General features: G+C 34.4%; 2 protein-coding genes across 3 annotated transcripts; both read left to right on the top strand.

Moving 5' to 3' along the window:
* Nucleotides 1-11,917: 11,917 nt before the first annotated feature.
* Nucleotides 11,918-16,023, top strand: LOC133316112 (myosin-binding protein 2). Of its 2 annotated transcripts, none has more exons than XM_061517822.1 (4): nt 11,918-13,463; nt 13,566-13,751; nt 13,874-15,274; nt 15,369-16,023. In XM_061517822.1, the coding sequence occupies exons 1-3, from the start codon at nt 12,071-12,073 to the stop codon at nt 15,235-15,237; spliced, it is 2,943 nt and encodes a 980-aa protein (XP_061373806.1). In that variant the 5' UTR covers nt 11,918-12,070; the 3' UTR covers nt 15,238-15,274; nt 15,369-16,023. The 2 variants fall into 2 exon arrangements, with proteins under 2 accessions (XP_061373806.1, XP_061373807.1); XM_061517823.1 differs by having other exon boundaries at nt 15,353-16,023.
* A 3,059-nt stretch (nt 16,024-19,082) lies between these two features.
* On the top strand, nt 19,083-21,768 carry LOC133316136 (uncharacterized). Its single transcript, XM_061517850.1, has 2 exons — nt 19,083-19,193; nt 21,103-21,768. The coding sequence occupies exons 1-2, from the start codon at nt 19,083-19,085 to the stop codon at nt 21,766-21,768; spliced, it is 777 nt and encodes a 258-aa protein (XP_061373834.1).
* The last annotated feature ends 2,188 nt before the right edge of the window (nt 21,769-23,956 follow it).

The raw sequence follows: 23,956 nt of genomic DNA, 5'->3' as shown, positions 1-23,956 counted from the left end.
CATCAATCACATTTGGGTGGCTAAATCAGGAACTCCTACAACCAAACGTAGCGTGCGTTCTTAGAAATCCATTGATAAGATATATATCATTCTCAACATTTACCTTCAACCAAACGCTCCTAAAGCCTTAGTATGTATGTATGTATATATATATATATATATATAGGGTTTAATAAGAGTTATGTTGTAGGAAAAGTGATTGTGTTATGTTATAGAGATTCGTTTTGCGTGCCAGAGTTTTTTTTTTTTTTTTTGGTTTCAAAAATTGTGGGTCCCACAAAATATTGTGTGTGTAGGAAAGTTGTTGTGGTCATGTTAAATTATAGATACAAAACCCATATATATATATATATATATATATATATACGGGAAAGTTATATTTACAATCTATTTTCATTTACAACTTCTTACAATCATATCTTAACTGTTGATTTCCGTCAATCAACGGTTTAGATTTTTACAAATTAAATTTATTAATTAATTATTAATTCACAATAAATGACAATCGTTGATTGACAGAAATCAACAGTTAAGATATGATTGTAAGAGTTTGTAAACTATTTGGGTTGTAAATATAAACTCTCCCTATATATATATATATATATATATATATATATATATATATATATAAGATTTAATATCTCTCATATTACATGAGATAAATTATACCTCCGTACATATATAAAAAAAGGTAGGATCCATAGTTTTTTGTTCTTTCTTTTCTCACATGACTCATATGGGTCCCACACACTTTCATATATATGTAGAAAATAATTTTATTTACTATATATATATATATATATATGAAAAAAATATTTCTACAGACACTTTAGATAAGGCTATCTACAACTACCTCCAAAAACTACGTTGTTTTGATTAAGGAAGAGTGTTTCTGTAATTTTAGGTGAATTAATGAAGGGTGTAGATAGTCTTATCTAAAGTGGTTGTAAAAATATTTACACCTAAACCCTATATATATATATATATATATATATATATATATATATATATATATATATATATATAATATCTCTCACCATGTGTTTTAATTAATTGCATGTAATTAGGCAATTAATTTTGTATTAGTGGGTTAAATTAGGTAAACTATCTAATTAAATAAGTTAGGGTCACTTTTGAGGTGAAAAGTGCAGTCAGTGAAAATTATGGGATAAAAATGGGTGTAGGCAAAAGTACCCAATATATAAAAGTAAAAGTGAAAATATTCCTAAAAAAATATTTGAGACCTTTGGATAAAGTTTGGTGGTGAATGAAGCTGAATAGATAGATGAGTTTATACCCGGTTAAGATAACTTAAGTTAAGTTAAGTTAAGTGACAAAACATAAACTGAATCCCATTTCATCTTCTCCTTCGCGTGGCTTCTTGAGAGACCAAACCCCATGGTTGTCAAGCTCCAAAACACAACTCTCTTAATAATCAATGGAATCACTTGATGTTTGAAGCAAAGATGCTTGGTTTTTCCTTGTGAGTGTAACCTATAATCCAAAATCTTGAGAAACCAAGTGTGTAGAGAGAAAAGCCCTTGTGGAAGTGGTGACCCATTGTTGATTGGGTGTCTTGGAGCGGTCCATTGCTTGAAGTGAGGCCTGAAATCTCTTCCTTGGGTGATTCTAAGTGAGTTAGTGTTAAGAAATCCTAGTTTCCTTTGAGTTTTGTGGAGGATTGATTTCTTTTTTGGGAAATATTCCAATCGGTTCATTGCTTCGCAATTAATCCGATTCGGAGCGGGTCCAGGATCAAGGCTTTAAACCCCTTCCAAAGGTGGTATTGGGGAGATTCGAACACATGCTCTCACCCCCAGCTGCTTAGCTCCCATGCGCCAACTGAGCTACCACCATTTGGTGGAAGATTGATTTCTAGGTTTTCTATGAAAATGGGTCTTTGAATGAGGTAGTTAGAGCATGATTGAGGCTTAGGCGAAGTTGGAAAAAGTGTTTAGATGATGATTTTAATGGTGAAAATGTATTTGGATGATCATTTTACTCATCTTCATCAAATTTTGAAAACCAGGCCTAGATAGTGTGAATTCTTGCATTTCAAGTAGTGTGACTTAGATTGTTGGTATTGATTGTGTTCGTGATGCTTCTAGGTTGGGGGCAAGTGGACCTATCTTGATTGATCAAGTATTGGAGGAGCCAATGGAGCTTGATCTTGTCACTTGAGGTATTTCAAGTGAAGGTGAGTTCATGACCATATGAGTGATGTATAGAGTTCCTTGTGGTGGTTGTGAATATATGTTAATATTTACATGGTTGAAATTGTACATTGTCAAGTAGGTGATTATTTGGCAAGCTATTGATTATTGCTTAGAGAGCAAACTTGTGGTGTTGGAACCTTGGTGCTTAGACCAAGCATTAGGTAGGAAGCGTTACAAGGTAAGTCTTCGGACCTTGAGTGTTGATCCCTTTATTGTTCCACCAAACCCTGAATGGGTAGTGGTTGTTGATAGTGTATGTAAATGCAACAAAGTAGTTTAATGCTTTGTTATACGTATATGTATGTTTTGGGTGTGACATAGGATGGTGTTTCCCTATGTTTGTATGTTGCAAGACGATGCGTAAATCATACTTGGTAGATTCTCTGGCCAGTAGGACTATTTTGCATCTGAGTATCCTTAGGACAACATGAGAGCTCGAGGGATGTCTCATGGAGATGTTATTACACACTGCATGGATATGTATTTGTTGCATTATTTACGGTTATTGCTATTATACTGTGAGTGAACTATGGGCTGGAGAAATGCTCTAAGGACCCGTGGTTTACTGAGATGTATTCATATATCTTATCCCGTATTGTGGGGACCCCCTTTCAGATACAGATGCTGCAGGAGCCTCTGGTGGCAAATGGCCATATTTGGATTAGATTGATGCATAAGGATATTGCATTACCTTGGTTATGGATGTCATTTTGTAGATCCTATGTATAGGATTTATATTTGAAAGCCATTGATATGTGCACGTCATGTTTTATTTTGGTGGACTTAGCCTATGCTCACCTACTTTGGTGTCTCTTTTGTTGATGGGAGCCAAGAATTTGATCATAGTGTTTTGTACTTAAGTCCTATGGTCATGTATTAAAGGCCCTTGGATATTGTATTTATTGTATACATGATTGAAGGGCATGGATGCCTATTTGATAAGTGTGTGTCTTGAAATAGCAAAGAATCATGTATTGGAGTGATGATATAATGTCTATTAGGTGAAAGAAAACCTTTGGGGTTGAGAATCAATGTAAATTTAAGAATATTATGTCTTGTTATCCATTTTTCATATCCTATATGATAGATTTAGACCCTTGTATCTTAATGGAAATTGTAGATATTTTTCTTAGCTTTCCAACGAGACCAAGATTGCGTCAATCAGATAAGTATAACTCAAGTTACGGATAAAATACTAATGTAGGGCGAAATCTCCAGACCGTGGCGCTACGAGCGCCAAAATTAGCGCTATCAGCGCGGGACCCCTTGTGAAATTCAACACTTTTTCTTCAAAAATTCATATCTTGAGCTACGGTGCTTCGATTTGAGCGCGGTTTGAACCCACGCGTAGCTAACGAAGAAATCTATAACATATTGGAAAATGAAGACCATAGAAACAATATAAAAGTAGTAAACTAAAAAGTGGAGGTGTTTAGTGTTGAATAACGATAAAAATGAATTATTAAGCCTTGTTGGTCTAAGGGGACTACTTGGCACACTATAGTGATAACGTATGATTTAAATAAAATTACATTAGGTGTTCCACACATAGTTTAAGTTATGATTACAGTTATTGGAATTGTTTTAATTATGGATTTGATTTTAAACATCAACGTTTATAAAAAAAAAAGTTTATCCGTACTTTAATTTAATTGTTGTGATTGTAACTGCGCCCAATGTCATACGTAATGTTAACAAACCGGTTCTAGAACGGGGTGTTACATCTATGAGGTAGGATCTTTTGACACTAGTGTCAAATTTCAAATTTGACACCTTATCGGAGAGCTGCTAGATCAAAAAAGATTAATGGTGTCACATGCTTATAAATCAGAGTCGTTGATCTTTTTTGATCTAACGACTCTCAGATGAGATGTCAAACTTTAAATTTGACACTGATGTCAAAGGATCCTACCTCTATATATATATATATATATATATATATATATATATATATGGAGTTGAAAGTTCTTACCTTGGACGTTAGGATATATTACGAGTGAATATTGAGTTTTGGTCTCATAAATAAATAAAGGGGAAATCATAAATAAAACTAACAAGTAATAATGTATTGCACAAGTATTTATAAATTTAGATAAAAGGATTAGTGCTTCTCATGTTATATGAGATAATTTTATTTCCTATACATACATAAAAGTGTTTGTGATTCATATTTTTTTTCTCTTCTCTTCATATAGACTCATATGAGCCCCACATACTTTTATATTTGTAAGAGATAAAATAATATTTTGTCTCCAGCAACATAAAAAATATTAATCCCTTAAAAAAATATAAATTAAAAGATAAAATTATTTAAGAAAAAAATATTAAAATTTAAATTTTAAATTTAATAGAATAAAAAAGGAAAATATGTATAATTAATTTTGAAAAGTAAACATAGAATTTAAAAAAATAGCAGTTAAGAATGACATGTGTGATTCTTTAAAAAACAGTAGACTAAGAAATTAAATCACGTACGAAAAGATGTTTTAATTTAATATATAAGAGTAAATTATTACTTATATTTGGTATTAAAATTTTTATTAGAAAGTTAAAATTAATAAACTCTTTTTGACATAATTTTAAGAAAGGAAAAGTTCACCAATGCCACTGTAGTTTACTTCAGAATCACTTATGCCGTTGTGGTTTTTTTACTTATCACATATGCTCATGTGGTTTGTAAAAGGTATATTTTTTTATCACATATACCCCTGTGATTTCTTATTTTTTACAAAGCACAGGGGCATATGTGATGGGAAAAAACCACAGGGGCATAAATGATTCTGAAGCAAACCACAGGGGCATTGATGAACTTTTTCTTTTTAAGAATAAAGTACTTTTTGGTCCTCAATAAATATTATGTGGTCAATTTATTTCCTTAGAAGAAAAAAAGTTGACTCGTGGTCCATGTAATAACCATAATTAACATGTGTAATAATGAAATTACACGTGATTAATGATTTAATCATGCATATTAGAATGTTTGATTAATTCTAATATGCATTATTAAATCATTAATCACGTGTAATTTCATTATTATACAGGTTAAGGTTATTATAATCCCTCTGAAATTCAAAAATATTAGTCCTTTTGAGGGATTGTGGGTCTTTTTTAAATTTCAGAAAGATCACGATTTTGACTAGCTAGGTCTATTTTGAAATTTAGAGTGATTACAAGTCAACTTTTATTTTCTTAAGGGATTAAGACGGGTCTCGTAATTTTTGTTGAGGACCCAAAATATACTTTATCTAATTTTAAGAATCAAGTTTCATAGTTAAATGAGTAAAGTCCTTTTTGGGTCCCTAACAAAAAATACGATCCCCACTTAAGTTCCTTAAAAAAAGTTATCCCTCACAATTCAAAAAAGCTCACATTATTCTCTCAAAAGGACTAAAATGGGTCCACTTTGAATTTCGTCGGGACCAGACGACTAATATTTTTTTTGTAAGGAACTGAGAATCATATTTTTTATTTAAGGATCCAAAAGAAGCTTTACTCCATATTTATGTATTTATAGATAAAATATCTCCAACTGACGCATAAAATATAACCCTAAAATGATATCAAATTGATTGCAAAAAAAAAAAAAAATTATATCAAATCAGAAACACAAAGCATTAAGGGAAATGAGAGAATTTTCAGTACTCTAGAGCACATACCCCTTCCATTAAAAAAATGACACATGATTAAATTTTTTTTATTTCCCCTCTGTACACATATCATATTTTCTCTCTCCAATTTTGATTAGCTTGTCCCACTAAATAAATGATGTCCGGGCATCACCTTCATAATTTCGCAGGGAAATCTCCATCGATCAGCAGATGTCCTTTCACTCCTTTGAGATGTTGTATAGACATGATGTCGGTATCATTCAAATCTATGATGTATTCAGATGCCTAAAATCGAAAATAAAAAGAATAAAAAAAAAGAATAAAGAAATAGGAAATATAATCAAGTTTCCACTGGTTATTGGTTGTGATTCTGATATTGTGGATCCACATAGATAACTGCAGGCCATCTTTCCTTAACCAAAGCATAAAATTACTACGGGACGTGAATATTTCATTATGATTTAAAAGATTAAGGTGGTATAGCATGAAGATTATTCTTATCATCGTTTCTATTTAAAATGTTCAAAATGGTTAATTAGTAATAAGAATGTGAGAATATTCAATTATAAATTTTACTCATTCTAAAATGCGAACCAAAGATTTGGACATTCTAACCATTCAGCTATGCTTATCTAATCTATAATAGCCATTGGATATGATACTTTATCATAGAACTAGTTATAAAGAAGAAAAGAAATATACAACAATAGTCTAATCACTGTCGGCTATTTAGTCTGGGAGAGTGACTATTTTGCCACACCGGGTAAAAAAAATTATTAGACTGCCACGTTAACAGTAAATTTTGTCAAAATGCCACGCGGCATATTTCGCTACACTGTGTAGCGAAATATGTTTGCATATAATTCGCTACACTGTGTAGCGAAATATGACATGTTAGGCTGCACAGTCAGCAAAAATGACACGTGTCAAGCAGGTAGAAATTCGCTACACTGTGTAGCGAATTATGCTTGAATTCTGCCTGCTTGACACGTGTCATTTTTGCTGACTGTGCAGCCTGACATGGCATATTTCGCTACACAGTGTAGCGAAATATGCCGCGTGGCATTTTGACAAAATTTACTGTTGGTGTAACATTCTGATAAATTTTTTTGACAGTCGTGACAAAATAGTCACTGTTGCATTTAGTCTCTGCAAGTCACACTAACCATTAGGATTTTAAATTTAAGGTACAACAACAGGGCATTACCTTTAGTTAGTTACAAGTATGATGTTTGGATAAGCCTCAATTGCAACAGTCATTTTCTTCTACCATCCACATCGTTCCAATTGTGGCCGATCTTATTGCTACAATCTCCATTTATATAAGTAGCATTTCCATCACCATTTCATAATAATAGACCAGCTTATAAATTTTCTCCATCACTAGCAAATAAAAGGCAAATAACAAACCTGCACCAATTGTACAAAAGAATCCAATGAAGTACTCTTTTTTTGAGCTCATTTGGTTTCTCATTACTAGAATCTAATGCTAAAAGGATAGAGCTCAAGGTAAGAAGGTAATTTTTTGCTTCACAAATATGACAAACATAACAATATTGAAAACAAGTTGGGAAGACAACAATAGAGTCAAGGTTGAAATAGGAAGATATGAATTTCCAAATAAGAAGATAAGATTATTTAATCCTAACATAACACCAATTAAAATGAATAAAATTAACATTTTTGAATTGAAATCAGTGAAGGGCTTCCTTTTAGTGAATTTAAGGAAGACCAATTGGTATAAACAAGAAAGGAAAACCTGCAGATTAAACCACAAAAAGAAGAAGGGGGCGCTGGGGTACAGAAATCTTAACAGAATTTGTTTTTTTTAAAAAAACATGGTTTATTGAAAGTGCTTAATTCAATCAAAACATATTTAAGGGCTCCTTTGGATGAGTTTTTTTTCTCTAAAAACTACTTTTTTTCTTGAAAAAAAGCACTCCTCATTTTTAGTTCGTTTGGATGTCTGCTTTTAAAAAAAGCAGAAGTCACACAAAAAGTCAAAAACCTATTTTTCTCATAAGCTAAAAATTTTAACTTCTAAAAAAAGCAGAAGTCAAAAGCCAAATATTTTTTTCAAAAACTAAATATTTTTATAAAAATATAAATAGCTTTAACTTTTATAAAAAAACACTTTTAAAATAAGGAAGAGATAAAAATTACTTTTTAAAAAAAGAAACCAAACAAGCTCTTAATCCGGTGGGGCAACCACGAGGCCCTATATCAAATCACATAATTTTTTGGCGCCATATATATATATATATATATATATATATATATATATATATAGCACCGATACCGACACGTGATACGACAAGATACTCCGACACTTTAATTTTAAAAAATGTTAGATTTCGACACGTTAGGACACGTTTTGATATTAAATAATATTTTTAATTTATGTAGTGTATATTATATTTAATATTCAATAATTTAACAAAAAAATGAATCTAAACTTATAATATTCATAAATTTTGTAAAGAAACATAAGATATCCCAAATATTTATATTAAACTCAATAAAATGGTAATCGTAATATAACAAATCTAATAGTTAGAGCTAAAAACTCAACGCAACGCAATTTTTGAAACTTTTTTTGAATTTCTATAATGCGTGTTGTAGTGTCGGGGAGTGTCGGAGTGTCCGAGAGTATCGAGAAGTGTCGTACACGACACGTTAGGATTTTTGAAGTGTCGGTGCTTCATAGAATATAAGTATAATGTTGTAGGAAAGTTGTTAGGTTATATTATAGAGATAGGGATTGTGGGGCCCACACTTGTTGAAAAATTATGTGAGTCCCACAATCCCTATTTCTATAACATAACCTAACAACTTTCCTACAACATTATTTTTCTTTTTCCATATATATATATATATATATATATAAAAGTGAGAATTTAGGATACACCTACCCAAATACTTTTTTTTTTCAAATCAAAACCCAAAAGGTGAGTCTAATAAAAGGACGCTCTTTTTAGGATTATCTTAGAGTAAGGTTTTAATGGTTATGATTGAAAATGGAAAATAGGGTCCATTTGTATGACTAGTGTGCAGGATTAAGCAAAATATATACTTCCACGTTGATATCATAATATTTTATAATTTAAATTTTGTTGGGTGATATCTTTGTACCCACGCATGCCGTTTAGATGAAGCCTACGGGTCCACTTCTACTGAGCAATTAGACAACAAATGCAATTCATGCCTTCATTTTTAGCATAAGTCGCCAAAATTGAAATTTTCAATAAAGCACTTACTAGGAGGTATTTAGCCGATAGATTAGACTGTTTTAACAATGTGTGGACCAATAATCTCTAGTATAATTATTCTTGTTCACAGGGTTTTTAACTCTCTTTTTTAATCGATGTCATGCGTTCTAAATATGGGATTCATTAGCCTCTTGAATTGCAAAGTTGAAGAACAAGGACAATAATTTTTTAACTCTACTTTTAACATTATATATGGTTGATAATCTTTTGGACAGGCTCCCAACAGAACCAATGACATTATTTTTTTAATCCCTTCTTTTGTTTCACATTTTGAATTATTGATTGTCCTTTGATCAAAATAAAAGGGGAAATTGGGATTGAAAAGAGAATTTGAGGGCTGCCACCAGTAATTAACTTTAAAAAGTGAGTTTAGCTTTGATGTTCCTTCCAAGAAAGATAGTCTAGCTTTGAATTAAAACTTTTTTTTTTTTCGTTTTGTTTATTTCTTGCACTTCTGCCTAATCAACAATACATCACAAACGGTACCATCTTTGCATCCAGCCTTCATTTTATTTTCATATTCTATAACACCTCTCTCATTATTTATAAAAGTACACAACTATTATAATGTAACCAATAAGCCCAAATAACTTTTTTATGAGAAAGTATAAATAAATTTAATGTATGCTACAATAGGTGCATTGAATAAATTTTGGTGAATGAATTAATTTATTCATTTATTGTATATGTCAATATATTAGTGGGGGAGTTGCCGTACTCCTCTTCAATTTTCTCCACCAGCATATTATAAGGGAACAAATAGCTACTTGCATCTACAATTTGTGTCTACAATTTTACAATCTGGCAGAACCATAATTTGCATCTATAATTTGTACTTTTGGAAGTTTTGATGCTTTATGGATTCAAATATTATTGTGAACAGTGTGATCATATTTCCTTTGAGCTGGCATATATGTACTAAACAAATTTGATAATGGCAGCCTAAATTAGGTTAATTATATTAGCATTGGGGGTGGGGGAGGCATTTGCTCAATTATAACCAGTAGGGCCAAAAGAGACACTGAAAAACTTATGGTGCAGACTTTACTAAAGCAAAAGCAATTTGGAGGGCCAAAGCACAACATTTACTAAGCTAGCTATAGATTCCTTTCATAAAAAAGAGATATGAAAATTTAGATATTATTTTGGAAAGTACGTATGGATATGATAACGTATGGGAACAAATCTTGAATTGTCATCCCATTATTTTTGAAAACATGGGGGAGCCATGGCAATGAGTCGGTGAGTGGCGGTGCAACCATGACCCAAAAGCTAAATTCATTCTTGTTGGAGCCAAACAACTAGTTATTTCTTAGGCGTTTTGGCTTCTTAAGGCCACCTTTTTCTTTATGGGTTTAAATTGGATTACCTAACGAGTGAATCATTATATTGGACATCCAACACTAAGTTATTGGAATACAAGTTAAATAATTGAATATATATTTGCAGAGACTAAAATAAATGCTTATTATGATTCTGAACCAGAGTTTAAGTTAGCTAACTCATAATCTTGATTGAGAAAAAAGAAAAATGCTTTTCTTCTAATGTGTCTTCTATTTGTTCAAGTAATAATCAGCTTTCTCTTACCAGGTGTCACCCGGATATAAATTTGGCACACAACAGGCTTGTCCGCCAAGTAAAATGAGTGTAGTTTTAAGCAGCTATCTTGCAAACCAGTAAGATTTTCATACATAATTCTTTGGTTGGAAGGAGGTTATTTACGTATATATAATAGGGTTTGATTTTTCTCATGTCGGATGAGATAATTTTATCTCATGTAACATATAAAAAAATGGGTAGGATCCACTTTGAAGAAGAGAGAAAGAAAAAAGATGGGTCCCATCCACTTTTTTGTGTGTTGCATGAGATAAATTGTCTCACGTAACATAAGAAACACATTTCCTATATAATATCGGGGGAAAGATATACTTATCACCAAAAAAATTTACAACTAACTTAATCATCTTTGATTTCCGTCAATCTAACGGCTATAATTTATTGGAAATTATTGGGTCACATTATTACTTAATTATTAATTCTCAATAAAATATAACTGTTAGATTGACAGATATCAACGATATTTAAATTAATTGTAAAAGTGATAAACTTTTTTAGTTGTAAATATATCATGCCGTATAATATTGATATAGTAAAAGTGATAAACTTTTTTAGTTGTAAATATATCCTGCCGCATAATATTGATATAAAAACACAAAGTTTCTTAGGAGGCATACCCAGTTACCCACATAATGAACTCAAGCATCTGCAGCCATAATAGGTCCCACCCCTTACTTTGAAACTGGTCCACCAACTCATGTGTGAGGTTTGGTGGACCATACCATTTGTTGCCTCGATAAAAAATTTGAAGTGGAGCTGGCAAGATTATCAAAATGAGATTTTTGGCTGCAGAAAATTCTAGACCTTGGAAAAACTCTCTACAAACTTAAAATTTTTTTTATCCAAAAACATTAATCCTCGTTGTTAGACAATACTATAAATTATTAAAAAAATCCTCAACTAATAATTTATTCTTTTTGATTGAATTGATTCTTCCCAATAAAAGCAGTGATTACCGAAGGTATATTTCACATTTTCTATCAGAAGATTGCTCAATTTCACAATATTCTAGTGAAACTAGGGAACTGCTAAAGCGTTATGTTCATTTTTGTCAAAGAAAAGCATTTCACTTCATAAATGATGCTTGGAAAAAATAACATTCTTTAATTTTCTTTGACTCAAGAACATTTATTTATCCGCCTCAGCTCAGTCTTTTTTGGTTATCATTCTATTCAATTCAAATAAAACCACTTGCTCTCAACTTTTATTCTGCCCCCTCCTCTCTTGTACACACCCAAAATACAGTTTTGACATCTTGTCTGAAAACTCTCTTCCCTTTGAAACTTCTTCTCTGTCTCTTTTGTCTAATACTTGTTTAGATAAACCTCTCTTTGTACATATAAAAAATAGAGTATCAACCATGGCTGCCAACAAGTTTGCAACCATGTTGCATCGAAATACCAACAAAATCACCCTTGTTCTAGTCTATGCCATCCTTGAATGGATTCTGATCATTCTCCTCCTTCTAAATTCTCTTTTTTCTTATTTGATCATAAAGTTTGCTGATTACTTTGGCCTTAAAAGGCCCTGCATGTGGTGTACAAGAATTGATCATATCCTAGAGCCTGGAAAGAACAAAAATTCTTGCATAGATCTTGTGTGTGAAACTCATGCCTTTGAGATTTCTAGACTTGGTTTCTGCTCCAATCATCACAAACTGGCTGAATCAAAAGACATGTGTGAGGATTGCTCATCCTCATCCCAACCAGATTATGTTAAACTGTCTCAGAGTTTTGGTTTCTTTCCATGGATGAAGCAAATAGGCATGATTCAGGATTCTGATGATAAGGCAATTGAGAAAGTGGAGGAGGCTTTGAAGTGTTCTTGCTGTGGTGTCAACCTAGACAGCAGATTCTACCCTCCTTGCATTCTGATTAAACCTTCTCTGAACGTTTTGGATTATGGCCTGAAGCAGAATTTGATCACAGAAGGTGGGGTTGATGCAGATATTGATGAAGGTGATCACTCAGATCATAGCAGATCGGATTTTGTGCTTGATCATCATGAAGATGAACAGAGCACTGAAGAAAACAGGGGAAGTCACATAGTGTTTGAGGTTGAACAGGGTTTAGGTAGAAGAGAAGATGAGGGAGAGGAGAGTTGTGCTTGTTCTGTATGTGATGGTGGCAAGGAAGCCCTGGCTGAAGAAATTTACAAGTTGGATTTGGGTGTAGAGAAAGGGAAAGAAACCTTTGAAGAGGAAACTTTGAATGTTCCTAAGCCTAAGGATGATGATGATCAACCTTGTCAGCAGACCACTGCTCAAGTTGATTTCATTGGAGAGATAACTGAGGAAATTCCACCCAAACATCTGGAATTTTTCATTCATGGTGATGATTGCAGATTGATTCCTGTTGAATTGGTTGACTCCACTGCCACAGAAAATGGAAATCAAAATAGATATAAGGTGGAGGGTGAAGGGCTCACCGACAATGAAGATTTTATTCTTGACTTTGATATGAGTACTGATGCAGAAGCTGAACCGGTTATTGAGAATTGGCACATTTCTGGGGATATTGTGACAGAATTTTCATGTCAGGAGAATAAAAATGTCTTCAAGATCAATGGGGTTGACTCAATTCAATTAAGGACCAGAGGACAGTCCTCAGGGTTACAAGTAGAAGAAGAAAAATTGGAGCTGAATTATCAACATGTGAGATTTGCTCAGACAGCTGAAGACTTGCCTAGGGATGACAATGTTGAAGCAAACATGGAAAGAAGAGATGGAGAACTATGTTCAGATGTTTCTCTAGGTTTTAATTGTTTTCCTCCTCAATAAGTCTACTCAGTTCTTATACTGTTGTCTTTCTTGATTTTCTATATTCAATGATCTAATATTTTCTTTATTCTTGCAGCATCTGAAGATGCATCACAAATGCAGGGTGAGGAATTTGAAGCAGAAGTCTCAATAGGGACTGAAATTCCTGATCACGACCAAGTGGATGAGTATCAAAGCCAATATATCCTCTTGGATACAAATCAACGAATACAAGAAGATCCATCTACTAGCACAGTCAGATTTCATGTCCAAGATGATAGAGGTAAGCCTCAACTTCTTATCTTCCTTTTTCTTCAAGTCCATCCTTAAAACTTTCTAATAACATAAGCTGAAAAATAAAATTTACCATTTTTTTAATATTTAAACTTTGCAATATATAATTAGGACTTGACAATGGTGAAGAATTTGTTGAATTCAAAACCATGTCACTTGAAGTGAGAATGCCAACCGCAAATAACCATTTGTCATCATCATCTTTGGAGCTTAATGAGAATGAGGAAGAAAAAGTTCCTGACACACCCACTTCTGCGGAGAGTCTGCATCAGCTACACAAGAAATTGCTTCTGCTTGAGAGGAAAGAATCAGGAACAGAAGAGTCATTGGATGGAAGTGTCATAAGTGATATAGAATACGGTGAGCTCACAATTGAGAAGTTAAAATCAGCATTGAAATCTGAAAGGAAGGCTTTAAGTACTGTATATGCAGAACTAGAAGAAGAGAGAAGTGCATCTGCTGTAGCAGCCAATCATACAATGGCAATGATAAATAGGCTTCAGGAAGAAAAAGCAGCAATGCAGATGGAAGCTTTGCAGTATCAGAGAATGATGGATGAACAATCTGAGTATGACCAGGAGGCTTTGCAGATTTTGAATGAGCTTATGCTGAAGAGGGAGAAAGAGAAGCTAGAGCTAGAAAAGGAGCTTGAAATATGTAGAAAAAGGGTTCATGAATATGAGGTAAGAGAAAAGATGATGATGTCAAGAAGAGATGGTAGCATGAGAAGCAGAACTTCATCTCCCTCTTGTAGCAATGCTGAAGATAGTGATGGATTGTCCATTGATTTGAATCACGAAGCAAAGGAAGAAAATGGTTTTTATGGCCATCAAGAATGCAGCAACCAGAACACCCCCGTTGATGCAGTCTTATATTTGGAGGAATCATTGGCAAACTTTGAGGAAGAGAGGTTATCAATTCTAGAACAACTGAAGGTACTGGAAGAAAAGCTAGTTATGTTGAATTATGAAGAAGAACACTGCTTTGATGATACTAAATCAATAGAACATCTTTGTGAACAGAACGGGAATGGATATCATGATCATAATGATTATCATGCAAATGGATTTGCTAATGGTCATGCAAAGGAAATAAATGGTATTCATCACCAAGGGGGGAAAATCACAGGTACAAAACCCAAGAGGCTTCTTCCACTTTTTGATGCAATCAGTACAGAAGCAGAATACGTAGAGTTGAGTGGAGATGAAAATGAGTTAGAATTTTCCCCCTTGCAAAATAGTTCAGCTGAAAAGGTTAATTTGGATAAGAAAAAGCTTGCTTTAGAAGAGGAGCTGGATCATGTGTATGAGAGACTACAGGTGCTGGAAGCAGATAGAGAGTTCCTAAAGCACTGTATCAGCTCGTTGAGAAAAGGAGACAAAGGGTTAGATCTTCTCCAAGAAATATTACAACATCTTCGTGATCTGAGGAATGTGGAATTCAGAGTCAGGAACATGGGAGATCTTGCAGTATAAGAAGTCTATATGCTCAAATGTACCAAAGAGAAAATAGGTAAAATGCTGATCTTGTTGCATTAAAAATGATTTTCTCTTATTTTTCAATTAGGATGTCACTTATACATTTATTAAGATCTTGCTAAATGCAGATTTGTTATATTGGAGTTGATCCACTAGCTGCAAATCAAGCATACATGAGCACCACTGCTGTGGTCTACATAGATACAGGACACACCAATGCATCATCACTTGAAGAATTTAACAAAAAGCCAATGGGAGTTCCCTAATGGAGAGGGGAGAATCCTGGTATGGTCTGTTTGATACAATGGTGGACAACAAAACTGAAGTCTGCCTTTTTCTTTTTTCTTGTTTCTTTTGTCCAAGTAAGCCCAAATTTTTGTGGGTTGTGTCCATCATTACCTTTGTGGAAAAGGAGGATGATGAGTATATGTCAGTGTGTATATGTCAGTGTGTAGGCTAGTGAGGTGAAGCCACCCTGTCACTTTGTATTTTGAGAGCAAAGTCCTGGCTTGCAAAGCTGGAGAGATCCAAAGAAAGATTCCAGTGCCAGGCACATAGCATTAGTTTATTAGACAGACAGAATTAGGGCCACTAGTTTTGTCATTTCTTACATTTTTGTTTTTTTGTGTTTTTGTTTCGGTAAGAGTGAAGATCGGGTAAGTAGCCTCTTTCTTTTCTCTTTTTTCATCTTTTTGCATTATTGCATCCTATGAGGTTTGTTTATTTCTGAGGGGGGAAAGCTGAGTCACTTGTATACTACATGTATTCATTTGTAATTATATAAAAAAAGTGAGTGTTTGTTTATACTTCTTGGTATTAGCTTTGGTTAATGTTACTTTTTAAAGCTTGTGGCTGAGATAGATATTCAAAAAAGAATTAAAAATAGCATAAGAAGCAAACGCTGCTTTCACAATTGATTGTGCTTTACTCAAAATGCAACTTCTCGATGGATTGAAAACAAGACAAGTAAACTAAAATAATATTAATATACAGCGTGGAAAACAATAGAAGGACGTCGGCACAGAGATATTGCTGAAGCCTAAAAGGGATATAAGTCTATTGATAAGGTGGCAACGGTTGCAAATTTTCAAGTATGAATAGCTATTAAACAATTGCCACCAAAGCAAGAAATTTCCTCAATGCATACGTGGACCAATCATCTGCACCGTTGATCTCGTATTAAATAATTATGTTTATGTTTATGTTTATGTTTATGTTTAGGCATGTAGGTTAGAGAGAGATAATATTCCCGAATTGGGTACAATTTGTAAGGTTTGTTAAAATTAAGCTCGAGCATGTTAAACTCATTGTCAGGTAACTTATACAGAAACGACTTAACTACAATTTAGAATCCGGTTTACCATTGATACAAGTTCTTATCCAATTTCGAAGATAAGAACAAATATAAAAAGCCTATAATTTTATGAATGCTCTGTAAGGTACTTATCAGTATAGATTATACGTTCGAAAAAGACAGAAATTAGAATAGATGATCAAATAGAAGGTCGCCATTTTGTATAATTTCTAATAGACAAAAATAGTAATTCAAAAGACCATCCTTATCAATCTTGAAACTTACAAACTTCTAAATTTTAATGTCATAAATGCAAATAGACACATTGTATCTGGCCAAATCTTCGTTATCAAAGAGAAATATCAAACAAAGGAGAGAAGGGTACTCGTCTTCGAGACTCATGAGTCATGACTCATGAGTGCCCTTGAGGTTACGCTGCCCAACCAATAGTTAAGGGGTCCATTTAGTAATTAAGATGTATTTAACCATCTTACATTTTCGTTTGGGTCCATCATTCACAAGGACATTGACCCTTTCACCCCCAATACATGTCTTTGTTTGCCGTGGCCCATGCCATGAGAAATAGACAACCAACGTACACCTTTTGTTTTTTTCTTCTTCTTTGTTTTATGAGATAGGTTATTTTATTTATTTTTTGTTTATCTTTATCAACCACTCTAAAAAATTATTAGATCAGAATTTTAATTAATATTTATCTTTTTCTCTTATCTTTAGATTTTGATCTAACGGTATTGAAAATTGTGATAGACAAAAGTAAGCAGAAAAAAAATTAATAGAATAGAATCTATCACTTATTTTATTTAACAAATCAACGTTCATTCTTTTATGACCATGGCATGTACTTTATCAAAATGGATGCATGGCTCAATAACTGTCAAACCACCTCAAATAAATGTTACCAACTAATTACTGTAGAAGATTCTGGAAGAAGGTGGAGGATAACATTCACCTCTATATATACATGAAATCATTTGTAATATGACAATGTTGTTTTAACTTGAGAGCATTTCGAGAGTACCTCTAGAGAGGATATTGAAAAGTGACCTCTTTGTAGAAGTTTGAGAATACCACCATCCTTAGTGAAGTTACCTCTAGTGTAACTAAAGAAGTTTGAATCCTTGTAATCTTTCTTTTTCGTAGTGAAAGATTTTCTAGATTAGCGTCCGTTATTTTTTTTTTTTACTTTTTTGCATTAGATAATGTTTTCCACATTAAAACTTGACAATGTCTAGCTATTTGTCTCTTTCATTTATGCATTTTTCGTTTTTCTCGTGTTGGTCGACCTAGTGACTTTGGGCCGACCTCGAGTACCTAGTTCGAAGCTCAAAGTGACATGTGAAATCGCTTCCGTGTTGATTTGAGGAACCGACGTCCCAACAACTTGTATGGTTCATTTTGTTACGTGGGATATAAGATTAGTTGTTTAATAATATCTTCATTTTGAACTTTATTAACAAAAGATAGAATTAATTAATTAAAATAATAATTTATACCAAACTATTGGGTTGAATTGATTCTTTATATGGTATCAGAGTTTCAGAATTTACTCTTATCAGTGTCACTAGGGGTGTTAACGAGCCGAGCCGAGCCAAGCTTTGGTCTTAAAAGGCTAAGCCTGTGTTTAAATGTGTCAGCCTGATCTAGCCTGTTACCTGTTATGAATATAATTATCGGCCTGTGGCCTGTCTTATTTACAAAAAAAACCTGATTTAGCCTGTTTAAAAAAAAATAAGATAACAAAAATTTATCCAAACAGGATATACAAAGTAATTTCATAAATATTCAAAAATTCAATGTATATCCAAACAACATAATATAGAACAAAATCATTCAAAATGTCTGTTTAACCAATAAAATGAGGCAAAATGGATTGAGGAGAAAGGGGGCTATTACAAGTAGTATAAAAAATATAAAACAAAAATTAATATATTAGGTCAGCCTGAGAGGCTCCAAGACTGAGCTTTTGAATTGGAGCTTGATGCCTTTTTATTAAACGAGCTTTTATACAAGTCCAAGCCTGGTTCCAATCTATGATGCACGGACACGGACACGGACACGGGACACGATACGCCGACACGTTACTTCTAAAAAATGTTATATTTGGACACGTTGGGACACATTTTGATATTAAATAAATTTTTTAATATTTAATATAATTTGAAGACATACACTCAACTTAGTTCACAATTAATGAAAGAAATGTGGAATTTAAGGGTATCCATTAATGATGTTTCAAATTTAGACATTTTCGAGTCTTCTCTTATTTTTTTTTCTTTACTCCAAATAATGAAAGAAAGGAGGAAAATCACATAAATTGAGAAAGTCATGGCCTAAATGTCTAAGTCTAATGGTACTCGGAGGCATCCTGTTTCTTTTATTTCTCTCTCTCACAGTCAAGTTCAATAATATTATATTCGATGATTTCAACCAGTACAAGTTACAAGCTACAGTACAAGTTAAAACCCAAAAAAGTCTTTTGCCTTTTTCTACAGTCCACGATTCTTTTTACCATTCTCCCTGAATGGAAATGGTTCCTTCGGCATTGTTTTCTTCTAACAACCGCCAAATTGTCGACAATGGCGGAGTTAGGGTTTTCTTGTTTGTTAATGAAAAAACCGAATATCATGTACTGCTTACTGTGAGTGTGAGGAGAAGATAAGGTAGTTTGTCGACAATGGCGGAGTTAGGGTTTCAGGAACCAAGCTCGTGGAGGCTGGGGTTAAGCAGCCCTGAGTCCATCGTCTTCACACTTGAATCCAACTTGAGTCTCTTCTCCTCTACTTCTGCTCTTTTTTATTTGTAATTTTTTTTAAATGCAAAACGTGTCCACATCCGTTTAACCGCGTGTCGGATACAGTCAAATTTGCGTGTCCCACTAGTCAACGTGTCCTAAAAAGTCGAACGTGTGTCGAACGAGTGTCCGAACGTGTCCGACACGTGTCAGACACACATTTTTTCCCCAAAAAAAGCGTGTCCGTGTTTCACAGGTTTCAATAACCAATTTCAGACATGTAAGTTCAGGCATTCACGAGCCGAGCCGAAGGCCCCTCGTTTGTTTACCACCCTTCACTTTTTCTTGTGAAATTTCTCATCACAGGTAAGTTGAACCTGATACATCATCCATCCTTCAAACTCATTAGGCTCTCGTGTGAGGAGATGTGTTAGAGATATATAAAATCATTAATATAATCTCAGCCACCAACTTAAACTTTCGAGTTAAATTGATTATTTACAGAAAGATTAACCTTCGATCTTATTTAACAAATCTCACTTGAATTTAACAATTGACATAATTAATAAAATAGAGCCGTTATATATATATATATATATATATATATGTATGAAATCAAGGAAGTCAGATTTACATTGGTGTATATATAAAGTTAGAAACACCCCTCCTTTGAACATCTAAAATATCTTCTTTTCACATTCATTTTGATTCATAAGATACAAGTTTGAGATGGAGAGCGTGAGAAAATAATTTTGTGTCGTTGAATGTTGTTCTTAATAAGGCAAAGCTACAGCACAACTTTAAATTAATTCAGCATTTATCACTCAAAAGTTCATGTCCAACCAAAGATGAGAATGCATTGCTTTCTTACTGAGACACGAGAGCGGTTGCCACGTGACTCGTGAATTGGAATGATCGTGACAAATTGGTCTCTTTCCCGTACAACGTACTAACTACTAACTAACGTAGTAAATATTGTAAAGAAAGAATTCCGCGTTATATGGTGATCTCGTTTACCAATAAATTTTTAGTGTATGATCGAAGATTCAGTATATTTGTTCAGTTATCTCGTGATACGTGTGTAAAGCATATCATACTATCTATTTTCATTTAAATGATGTGATTTTTTTTACGTGTCACAAGAATAAATGAACAGATCCGCTGAATTCAATATATGTGATACACTAAAAACTTATTACTGGTTTACGAAAGCAGTGACGATATGTTTATGTTCTCTTTTGACTTTTGAAGCTTTAAGGAACGATGAAAAATGAAAAACAACTCTCGAGGGTGTTGGGACGTGAGAGCCAAAATACTACGGAGAGCGAGAAAACATACAAGTGGACATCGCGTCATATTAGATTTATGGTTTTTTTTCACTTATATAGTTTTTATTTTGTTTTTTTTAATTTGATTTTGTATACATTTAACTCACGTTTAAATTTTCATTAGAGGATTGGATTTTTATGATGGATTTTCTTAACAAAAGTAGTTGAGATTGTCTCGAATCCATTTCGTAGATGAAACAAGTTATTTTGGTATTTTAATTTCATTTGGGTCGAAAGTGAAACAATATTGACCCTTTTCTCACACGATTCATCTAGATATTGAACACATGTTCCTTTTCCAAGTGACACATTTTGTTTCTAATGTGTCACTCCATGCTGGAAGCAGAGGATTAGTTTAATTATAAATGAGGATAGGCACACCTGCGACTTCATTTGTCTGAATATTAACAATGTTAATTTAATTATGTGTCTTGTTTCGTAATAAAAATTTGATATTTTTCAAATTGTATTTATTTGAAAAATTGTAGTACTTCACCTTTGTGTATGGTAGTCCTAGAAGTGTGGAAAGAAGGATTTTGTGGGAAAACCTGAAAGACATTGGAGAAACTGTAAATAATGATTGGGCTGTTTTAGGAGACTTTAATAGTATTTTAGAAGGTAATGAGAAGCAGGGAGGTGGTGATGTTTGCTGGAGCAGTGTTCAGGAGTTCTCTAATTGCCTTAGTGGATGTCACCTTTTGGATATAGGTTGTTCTGGCCCGAAATTTTCCTGGAAGAGAGGCAAACTGCAAGAAAGAATAGATAGGCTGGTTGTTAATGACTCGTGGCTTTTGAGTTATCCCCACAGGTCCATTTATCATTTGAGCTTTAATAGGTCTGACCATAGACCCTTGTTGCTTAAAGATGATTCATGCACTGCTATATTTAAGGGACCTAAACCCTTTAGGTTCCTTGTTGCCTGGTTGACTGATGAGAACTTTGGAGAGGTTGTTGATGCTTGCTGGAATCAGACCTCAGATTGGGTTCATGCTAAGGATAAGTTCCAGAGGGAAGCTTCTCTTTGGCACTGTAATGTCTTCAAAGAATTGCATAGAAGGAAACTGAAGATACAAGGTAGGTTGAGGGGGTTGGAGGCTGAGATGTGTAGGTATCACAGTGAAGCATTGGAAAGGTTACACAAATCTCTTTGGTAGGAGCTGAATAGAATCTTTGTCCAAGAGGAGTTGACATGGTTCCAACGCTCTAGATGTAAATGGATGGCCTTTGGGGATAGAAATACAAGGTTTTTTCACTCTGCCACTGTGGCTAAATTTAGAAGGAACAAAGTTACAACCTTGAAAAATGATGAGGGTGATTGGGTAGAAGATCCAGAAATCCTTAAAGATATGGCTGTCAAGTTTTACAAACAGTTGTATGCAGGGGAGACTAGCTCAGTACCGAGCCTTTGCATTGAAAATGGATTTCCCACCATTGATGACCAAGCCTGGAAGAACTTGGGGTTAGTGCCTGATGCTATGGAAGTTAAGAAAATATTCTTCAGTATGAAGCCTTATAAAGCCCCTGGAATAGATGGCCTGCATGCTGTGTTCTTTCAATCCCAATGGGGAAAGATGGGTGATTCTGCAGTCAAGTTTGTGAGGGAGGTGTTCCAGGACCCGAGTTTAGTTGAACAGGTTAACCAAACTCTCATCTGTTTAATCCCAAAGTGTGACTGTCCTGATACCTTGAGCCAATTTAGACCAATCTCACTTTGTAATGTGATTTTTAAAGTGGTTACTAAAGTGTTGGTGGGTAGACTGAAGAAGTTTATGAGGGAACTTATAATGCCTAATCAATGCAGTTTTGTCCAAGGGAGGCATGCTTCAGACAACATAATTATTTCTCAAGAAATATTCCATTCCATGAGAACTAGGAAAGGTGCTAAAGGTTGGATGGCAGTGAAAGTGGACCTGGAGAAGGCATATGATAGAGTAAGTTGGGAGTTCTCCAAGAGTCTATGTTGATGGCTGGGTTCCCTGAAGCACTTATCAGTCTTATTATGGCCTGTGTGTCATCTTCTTCTATGAACTTACTTTGGAATGGATCCCAGACTGAGGAGTTCAAGCCCACTAGAGGGATTAGACAAGGAGATCCCCTTTCCCCTTACCTTTTTGTACTCTGTATTGAACGGTTGGGTCACATGATCTCTTCTGCCATGGATAAGAAGGATTGGCTCCCTGTTAAGCTTGGGAGGAGAGGCCCTCCTATTTCTCACCTCTTCTTTGCTGATGACCTGCTCCTATTTATGGAAGCTTCAGTGGGTCAAGCTGAGTTGGTCACTAGTATCCTGGATAGGTTTTGCCTTGCTTCGGGCCAGAAAGTTAGTACCACTAAGTCTCGGGTCTTCTTCTCTAAAAATGTGAATCATACTAGAAGGAAGTAGCTGAGCCAGGTCATGCATTTCTCTTGCACTGCTGATTTAGGCAAGTATTTGGGTATGCCTATTCTACATAAGAGAGTTAATAGGAAAACTTTCAGGTTTATCCTTGAGAGGACTAATAATAAGCTTAGTGCTTGGAAGCAGAAATCCTTGTCTATGGCAGGGAGAGTAACTTTGACAAAGTCTGTCCTTGCTTCTCTCCCCATTTACTCTATGCAAACCTCTCTCATTCCTCTGGGTACTTGTGATGAAATTGAACAAAAAATGAGGGGTTTTGTGTGGGGTTCGAGTAGGGAGGCCAAGAAAGTGCATGCTTTGCCTTGGAACACTATTTGTAAACCTAAAGGTGATGAGGGACTGGGTATCAGAAACTTGAGGCAAATGAACAAGGCGTGTCTTATGAAGATAGCTCATGGATTGTTAAGCAACAAGGAAGACCTATGGGCCAGGGTGTTGAGGCATAAGTATAAGGTGGAGGATAAGCTAATTCCCACCATAGTAAAGAAATCTGGTTCGTCAAATTTGTGGCAAGGCATAACTCGGGTGTGGCCTCAAATAATGGAGGGTTCTAGAGTAATGGTTGGCAATGGAATGGGTAGTTCCTTTTGGCATGATAAGTGGTTATCTATTGGTCCACTTTTGGAACACAGGACCCAGGATATACCTGATGAGAGCTTGAGTGCTAAGATTGCAAATATGGTGACACCCAATGGAGATTGGAATTGGCAGGCCTTTGAGGACTATATTTCGGTTGAAGCCATGAGTTTGGTGGCAGGAACCTGCCCTCCTCTTCGTTCGAATGGGGATGATATGGTGATTTGGGAGGCATCCCAGGATGGTAAATTCTCTATAAAGACAGCCTACTGTAACTTAGTTGGAGAGAATTCAGATGATAATCAGTTTCAGTGGAATGCTGTTTGGGATTGGGGAGGACCTCCTAGGATAAAAACCTTTCTCTAGCT

The sequence above is a fragment of the Gastrolobium bilobum genome, unplaced genomic scaffold (assembly GCF_033153095.1).
Source record: "Gastrolobium bilobum isolate Gb01-03AN ecotype WA unplaced genomic scaffold, APGP_CSIRO_Gbil_v1 utg26468, whole genome shotgun sequence".
In the NCBI taxonomy this organism is placed as follows: Eukaryota; Viridiplantae; Streptophyta; class Magnoliopsida; order Fabales; family Fabaceae; genus Gastrolobium; species Gastrolobium bilobum.
The sequence above is the reverse complement of the archived record's forward strand: the minus strand, read 5'-3'. Positions and strand labels throughout refer to the sequence as shown.